Source organism: Erythrolamprus reginae, chromosome 12 (assembly GCF_031021105.1).
Source record: "Erythrolamprus reginae isolate rEryReg1 chromosome 12, rEryReg1.hap1, whole genome shotgun sequence".
Taxonomy (NCBI): domain Eukaryota; kingdom Metazoa; phylum Chordata; class Lepidosauria; order Squamata; family Dipsadidae; genus Erythrolamprus; species Erythrolamprus reginae.
Window position 1 is genome coordinate 17283606 of NC_091961.1, and position 7946 is coordinate 17291551.

At 42.5% G+C, this 7946-nt stretch overlaps 1 protein-coding gene across 1 annotated transcript; it reads left to right on the forward strand.

Annotated features, from left to right (window-relative positions):
* Positions 1-3511: 3511 nt before the first annotated feature.
* On the forward strand, positions 3512-6524 carry PPIA (peptidylprolyl isomerase A). Its single transcript, XM_070765332.1, has 5 exons — positions 3512-3818; positions 5388-5418; positions 5503-5591; positions 5833-6005; positions 6210-6524. Exons 1-5 carry the CDS (start codon positions 3750-3752, stop codon positions 6343-6345), a joined length of 498 nt encoding a protein of 165 aa, XP_070621433.1. The 5' UTR covers positions 3512-3749; the 3' UTR covers positions 6346-6524.
* Positions 6525-7946: the final 1422 nt, after the last annotated feature.

Sequence of the window (7946 nt, forward strand, 5' to 3'; positions counted from 1 at the left end):
CAGAAAAGAAGTGGGTGAAACTTGAAAGGGAGATTAACAATATTAAAAATAAAGAGATTCTATTTAAAAAATGGAGCAAAATTGAAATAAATAGATTAGCCGATCCTTTGAAAGCAGCTCTAGATATTTGGTCAAAATGGCAAGGGAAATTAGCAAATAGGAATTCAAAATTAACAATGTTGCATGTTTTGAATATAAATAATGATGTTAACCTAGGTAGAGTTATAAAGGAATTAAATGATAAAGGCATAATGAGAATAGAACAACTATATGAGACAGATGGAAGAGTTAATAGAACTCGCTTCGAATGGTGATTGGGCCAACAAAAATGGTTGTAGATTAATGCAATATGCAAATATTTGAATAAAAGTGAGATTAAAGAAGCATTTTTGAGAGAAGAAAACTGTCTAGAGAAAATATTGAAAGAAAAGATTAATGATTCAAAAGGACAGGCTAGTAAGATTTATAGTATGTTACTACAAGTGGAAGAAGAAGTGATTAAAGGCCTAACAAGATACTGGCAAAATGAATTACAGATCAATGAAGACGAGATGGAAGAAGTAGTAGAAAATATATATAAGATAAAGAACACAAGAATTAGAGAGATGAGAAGGAAAATTTTACATAAATGGTACTTTACGCCAGTAAAACTAGCACACTTCCAGAGGAAAGGAAAAGGAAATTGCTGGCATGGTTGCCAAATAAAAGGAGTTTTTATGCATAAGCTCTGGGAATGTGTTGAAGTTCAAAAATTTTGGAAGGAAGAACAGAATGAAATTAACAATATGCTAAACATTAATTGAATGATCACGAAAGAATTAGCAACACTAGTTAAACATGGGGAATTACGAGAATTTAAAGAAATCAAAACAGCAGCTCAAGCAGTAATGGTACTAGGGTGGAAGGATAGTAATAAATGGACAATCCAGAATTGGTACTGGTATATGGTGGACCACATCCACTTCAAAATTATGGAAATAAGATTAAATAACTTTGATGAAAATAAATTGGAGAAGCTGATGGCACGATGGAATAAGGTGAAAAGTTATATCTTAAGTAGAATTTATGACGACAATGTGAAAAATAAATTCCAATCACTTTTTGTTATGTAAAGAAATGTAAACTGGAGCTAAGGAAGTAATTGAAATTTATTGGAACTAATTTAACCCCCTAAGTGGTGGTGGGGTTTATTGGTGTTTGGCACTTTTTCTTTAAGTTTTTTTTTGTTTCTTTATTTGTTGTAATAAAAATTTAATAAAAATATTAAAAGAAAAAGAAAAAGCTTCCTTCAGAAGTGAGTGCTTCTAAAAAAATTTTAAACGGTGAAAAATGTTTTTAGATAAAAAACGTTGCTCTCAAACTGCCAGAACCACAATCTACGGCAAATGAGGCTAAAAGCTTTGTTTTCATCTAAACCAACTATCCATCTTAATGATCTAATATTTGAAATATATCTGTTAAGAGTATACAGATAGTCCTCAACTTACAACCAATCTTTTAGTGACCATTTGAAGTTAAAGGCTATTGAAAAAAAGCAAAAACAGCTTCCCCCGCCCCCCTGAGGCTCTCTAGCCAGAAATAGCCTGTTTCCCAACTTCTGGTGAGCCCAATAGGCTTGTATTTCGTACTCTCCAGGCTCCAAAGGCTTCCCTGGAGCTGGGGGAGGGTAAAAATGCCAAAAAACACCCTCACAAAGCATCTGTTCAAGCCATAAAACAGCTGGCCAGCACACATCTACATTGGAGCTGAGCTGGGGCAACAGCTCATGTGCCAGGAGATATTGCTCCGCGTGTCACCTGTAGCACACGTGCCATAGGTTTATCATCACTGCTCTAAAGTGTGCAATAGGGTTGATATTCCTGGAGGCGTCTATGGCAAATGATTTAGCTTTACTAGATAACCTTCCAAAAGTAAAATAATGCACTTGGGGAAAAGGAATCATCAATCTGAGTATTGTATTGGCAGTTCTGTGTTACCAAAAACTTCAGAAGAGAAGGATTTAGGGGTATTGATTTCTGACAGTCTCCAAATGGGTGAACAATGCGATCAGGCAGTAGGAAAAGCAAGTAGAATGCTTGGCTGCATAGCTAGAGGTATAACAAGCAGGAAGAGGGAGATTGTGATCCCCTTATATAGAGCGCTGGTGAGACCACATTTAAAATACTGTGTTCAGTTCTGGAGACCTCACCTACAAAAAGATATGGATAAAATTGAACGAGTCCAAAGATGGGCTACAAAAATAGTGGAAGGTCTTAAGCATAAAATTTATCAGGAAAGATTTAATGAACTCAATCTCTATAGTTTGGAGGACAGAAGGGGAAGGGGGGACATGATCGAAACATTTAAATATGTTTAAGGGTTAAATAAAGGAGGGAAGTGTTTTTAATAGGAAAGTGAACACAAGAACAAGGGGGCACAATCTGAGGTTAGTTGGGGGAAAGATCAGAAGCAATGTGAGAAAATATTATTATTTGACTGAAAGAGTAGTAGATGCTTGGAACAAACTTCCAGCAGACATGTTGATAAATCCACAGTAACTGATTTTAAACATGCCTGGGATAAACATATATCCATCCCAAGATAAAATACAGGAAATAGCATAAGGACAGACTAGATGGACCATGAGGTCTTTTTCTGCCGTCAACCTTCTATGTTTCTATACCCCTTCATAGTGCTTTACAGTCCTCTTTAAGTGGTTAACAGAGAGTAAGCAAATTGCCCCCAACAATCTGAGTCCTCATCTTACCAACCTTGAGCCTACTGAGATTCAATCTGCCAAACTGCTGGCATCACCCAAGCTCAATGAAATCAAAGCCAGGGGGTGTCAATATGCCATAGCAGCCAATCTGAATCGAATCCTTCCTGACTCAGCTAATTGGCACTAATAATTGCTTAACCAAGGGCTTAGTTACAATTGGGTCTAGTTCCTCACTTGAACCCTATTCCACAGGATAATTTGTGGGATTCTTTTTTTAAGTGTCTTTTGAATCCCTTGAAGAAAATAGGTGTCCTCAAATAAAAGCAGCAAATCAGCTTCCTTGGGCTGGATTCGGTCCATAGGCTGATTTCCAAGGCCTGGTTGCAGATCCCAAATCCTCGCGTGTTCTTCGCTCTGGTCTCCGAATTCAAGATGGGCTTTTCATGCCCGCCTCGTCCCCTTCAGGCTTCTCCCTGAGTTCTCTTCTGGGTTGCAACTTGTGGGCCAACCCAACTGAAGAGGGATTTATCTCTCAGCCAATGGGTGTGCGCTCAATGTAAAAAAAAGGAATAAAAACTAATGACAAATAAGCAATTCCTTCGGGAATTAATTTTAAGGAGCAGCCCCCCTCCCACTTCTTCCAGCCATCCTTTCCCTTTACTCAACGCAGCCTAATACTGCGCATGCGCCACATGCCTACCTTTCTTCGGTTCCCGCCTCTCGTTAAAGCCACGCCCCTACATTGAGACGCGGGACCCACCGAGCCCGCCTCCGCCCTTCAAGAAGCGCCCGCATTAGCCGGCTCTCCTTTCATTTCGCCAACCTGCCCTTATTGTGATTGGCGGAAGGTCGTGTGAGGGAAAGTCCGAACGGGGGGAGGGGGCGTCGTCTATATAAGGGCTGCGAACTGGCGCTTTCCTTCCCGCTGCGCCGCGTTCGCTGGTGTGGAGCTGTGGTGGCTGCTCCTTGTCTGTGGCTGGTACCGCGCTTTTTTTTAAAAAAACCCAACCAAATCCTTACATTTCGTTCACGCGGAGCGTTTCCCCCAGCTATGCCTAACCCTCTCGTGTTTTTCGAGATCACCGCCGATGGACAGCCCCTTGGGCGCATCAGCTTCGAGGTATGTAGGCGGGAAAAAGAAAAAAAGACCGTTTCGCTGGGAAAAGCACGGTCTGAGGCGGACGCGCCGCCATTTCCTGTCTGGGTGGGAGCGCGGGGGCCATTTTAGGATTTCGCTGAATGCAGCGGGAGGGGAGGAAGTAGAAACAGGCGCCGGGCGGGGGGGTGGATGGTGGCGGGTGGGGGTGGGGGGGGTGAAGAAAGGCAGCCGCCTCGCCGAAGGGGCTGCGCGCGCACCTGGGGGTGTGGGAGGAAGGCGGGAGCGCGCACGAGCCAGAGCGGGAGCGCGCACGTTCCCCCCCCCCGCGCCGCCGCCTCCACGTGGCCGCCGCCCGTTTCTGCCCACCTTCCCCTTGCTTCCCTCCCGTGCTTCGGGAATGGAGGCTCGGCGGGACTTTTCATGGAGTCGCACGAGCCTCCGTCCATTTGGGATCTCCTTCCCTGCTCCTGCACGGTTCCAGCAGCGCGCGTCCGCGCCCCACCCTCCCATGCTGCGAGGGAAGGGAGTGTCCACGATGCGGGAAAAGCGGATCCCTCATTCACTGCCTGGACAAAAGGCGCCAAGAGGATGTCCCTAAAGCGGAGATCTAGATAGGGACAGAGAGATGTCGATCCCGGGCACCACGTTTTGAGACACCCTCGTACCTAGATTTTGTACGAGGGGAGCAAAAAAGCAAGCCATGAAGATAAAAGGTAGCTCTCCGTAACAAGAAAGCAAACCTTCCAAGCTATAGAAATTAACTAAAGCTCACCCATCTCTATTCATCTGGATATTTAATTCGATGTAGAGATGGGTTACAGTATATGAACTACCTGTCGCAGTATAGAATTCGATGTCTAGATGAACGGAGAAGGTGAACTTTAGTTAATTTCTATGGCTTGGAAGGCTTGCTTCCTTGTTGCAGGAAGAATCCGCATTCAATTTCTGGAGCAGTTCTTGCTTCCTGTTGGGTTCCTGTTACATTTGTATGGTTAAAAAGCCATAAATGAAGAATTCTAGGTAACTTGTAAAGGAAAAATGGTTGTGAATGTAACTTAACCTTGCCCTGTGTTAGGAGAAATTTCAAACTAATTGCTCAGATTATTATTGTATGCTGAAAACTATTTAGAAACATATTTAGAGTGGGGAAGACATTTAGGTTTCTCAATACAAATTGCTAAATTGCAATGCTTTGGAAAATTTGCTTATCTGAGCAATGGTCTATATTACTAGGGCTTACAATGTAATTTGAATTCCACACTTATAGATTCCTCTTGGTACCTGCTTGAACCAAGAAATTATTGGATATAATTTGGATTTCTCCTGTATTTGCACTTTTGAAACTGCACACATTTTCTAATCACCCTGTTTTCTGGTGGTAGGCCAGTAAACCATTTGCAGGTATTTCTCAATCTGACTAAGTGAATTGCACCAATATTATATACTTTGATACTATTGATCATAGTTCCCGAGTGCAAAGAATTTAAGTTTAGTTAATGGGGAGAATGCTTTTTACATTAGTTGCAGAAATATGTGCACTTTAGTGTAGCAATGAATTGCATTAACCATTGTCTCACTTTTGTTCTACAGCTGTTTTCAGATACAGTTCCAAAGACAGCAGGTTGGTAAAATTAGAAACATTGGCATATTCTTTTGAATGTATACATTATCAAAGATCTAAACAAATTCTGCATTTTGTTTTTAGAAAATTTCCGTATGTTGAGCACTGGGGAGAAAGGTTTCGGTTATAAGGGATCATGCTTTCACAGAGTCATTCCAGGATTCATGTGTCAGGTATATAGCTCCATCAATTTAGTAGCATGTATTATCTGTATGTTCTGAGTTGCCTGAGAAGCCTTGGAATTACTGCAATTACTAAAAGAACCATTGTACATTAATGTGATGGGCAAGTGATCCACTGTGTTTTAGAGTCTCACATGGATTTTCACCAAGCCATCTTGGCTGGAGGTGATGAAAAACATGAAGGGGAAAGCTTGACTAAATTGATGTTTGTACTTGGCATGTTTTTCTGCAGGGTGGTGACTTTACCCGCCATAATGGGACAGGCGGTAAATCTATTTATGGCGAGAAGTTTGCTGATGAGAACTTCACACTCAAGCACACAGGCCCTGGCATTTTATCTATGGCGAATGCTGGTCCCAATACAAATGGGTCTCAGTTCTTCATCTGCACTGAGAAAACTGAATGGTAAGTAAGCATTTGGCTTGAGATTGAATTGGTTCACTTGAGTAATTGTCCTGGAATAGAAAGCCTTGCCTAAAGTTGCACAAGTAACAACCATCAGTGTAATTCCTGCTAAAATAGCTATTGCCATGTGCTGAATACTGATGGGATATTGGTTTGTGGAATTGCAGGTTGTATTCATTGTAGTATTCATCTCTACTCCCTTAGGTTGGATGGGAAACATGTGGTCTTTGGCCAAGTCAGAGAGGGAATGGACGTTGTGAGGAAAATGGAGAGCTTTGGCTCAAAGAATGGCAAACCAAGCAAGAAGATCATCATCTCTGATTGTGGGGATATGAAATAACATTCTTGTTGTCTTAACAAATCGACCATTCCTTCTGTAGCTGGGGTTAGTCCCCTCTGAATCGTTATGCTCCTGACTTATTGCTGCGTTTCTATTGGGTTTCAATTTCTGCTCTCACAAGTCCAGCTGGACTGAAGACAAATTTGTTTTCAAAATGAAATAAAACAAGTTAAACCAGATGCTGATTTTGTGATTTCTTCCTTCAGGCAAAAGCTCACTGTAGCAAATCTGATGAATTGTGCCGAAAGTGTAACAAATACAGTGATACCTCGTCTTACAAACCCCGTCATACAAATTTTTCGAGATACAAACGCGGGGTTTAAGATTTTTTTGCCTCTTCCAAACTATTTTCACCTTACAAATCCAAGCCGCCGCCATTGGGATGTCCCGCCTCTGGACTTCTATTGCCAACGAAGTGCCCGTTTTTGCACTGCTGGGATTCCCCTGAAGCTCCCCTCCACGGAAAACACCACCTCCAGACTTCCGTGTTTTTGCGATGCTGCAGGGGAATCCCAGCAGCGCAAAAACGGGCGCTTCGCTGGCAACAGAAGTCCGGAGGTGGGGTTTCCCAGCGAGGGGAGCTTCAAGGAAATCGCAGCATCACAAATACAGAAGTCCGGAGGTGGGGTTTCCCATGGAGGGGAGCCTCAGGGGAATCCCAGCAGCGCAAAAACAGGTGCTTTGGCTGGCAAAGGGGGTGAGTTGGGCTTGCACGCATTAATTGCTTTTCCATTGATTCCTATGGGAAACATTGTTTCGTCGTACACCTTACAAACCTTGTCACGGAACCAATTAAGTTTGTAAGACTGAGGTATCACTGTATGACAGATGTTGGGTATGGATTACAAGTTGGGTTAGGAGATGACAGTTTTATTCCTGGTGGCCTGGAGGGCTTCTAACCACATGGCTATAGAGTGCTCAGTGTCAGTTTACTAAAGCAAATCCTTGCTCTATAAAAGAAATAAATATTATTTGAACTGATTTAAAATACTGGTTGTGGGAGATTCTAATTCACAGTTGGGACAGGCATTATGAAGTGGGCTGCATTTCTGTAATTAGGCTGGTTAAACAAAGAATTAGGGTTGAAACAGTGCTGTCTCAGGTTTGACATTAAACAAGCAAATGTGAGACAATCTGCTTAAGCTTTTCCTCATAAGGTATCTATTAATGGATTTCTTGCTAGATCTCAAAAACAGACCAGTAGCTTAGCAAGTGATTGGCTTCAAATATTGTATTTTTCAGAATATAAGACACTTCCCCCCCCTAAAAAGGTGGAAATGTGGATGCATGAATATATGCTGAATATAACCAGGTTTTGGCCTACTGAAGCCTCGCCCCAATCCCACTTTTGCAACAAAAAAAAGGGGGGGGTGTCACAATAGGGTGGGCAGAGGGCCTGGGAAGCCCTTTAGAGAGCTGCTGGGGGAAGACAACCCATTTTTGCAGAAAAACTGCATCTCCAGCCCCCAGGAGCTCTGCAGGCCTCATCTGCCCACCCCATCTTTGCAAAAAATGGGGCATGCAGAGGGTTTTGGAGTCCAGGGAGAACAAAACTTTTTTACTTACCTCTTTGAAACCTTGGTCCACCTTATGCACCGGTG

Excerpts from the sequence above, each read along its gene's own strand:
- PPIA (XM_070765332.1), top strand. The coding sequence starts at position 3,750 with ATGCCTAACCCTCTCGTGTTTTTCGAGATCACCGCCGATGGACAGCCC. Across the intron at positions 3,819-5,387 it reads TTGGGCGCATCAGCTTCGAG|CTGTTTTCAGATACAGTTCC; the intron begins GTATGTAGGCGG and ends TTTGTTCTACAG. Across the intron at positions 5,592-5,832 it reads TTCCAGGATTCATGTGTCAG|GGTGGTGACTTTACCCGCCA; the intron begins GTATATAGCTCC and ends GTTTTTCTGCAG.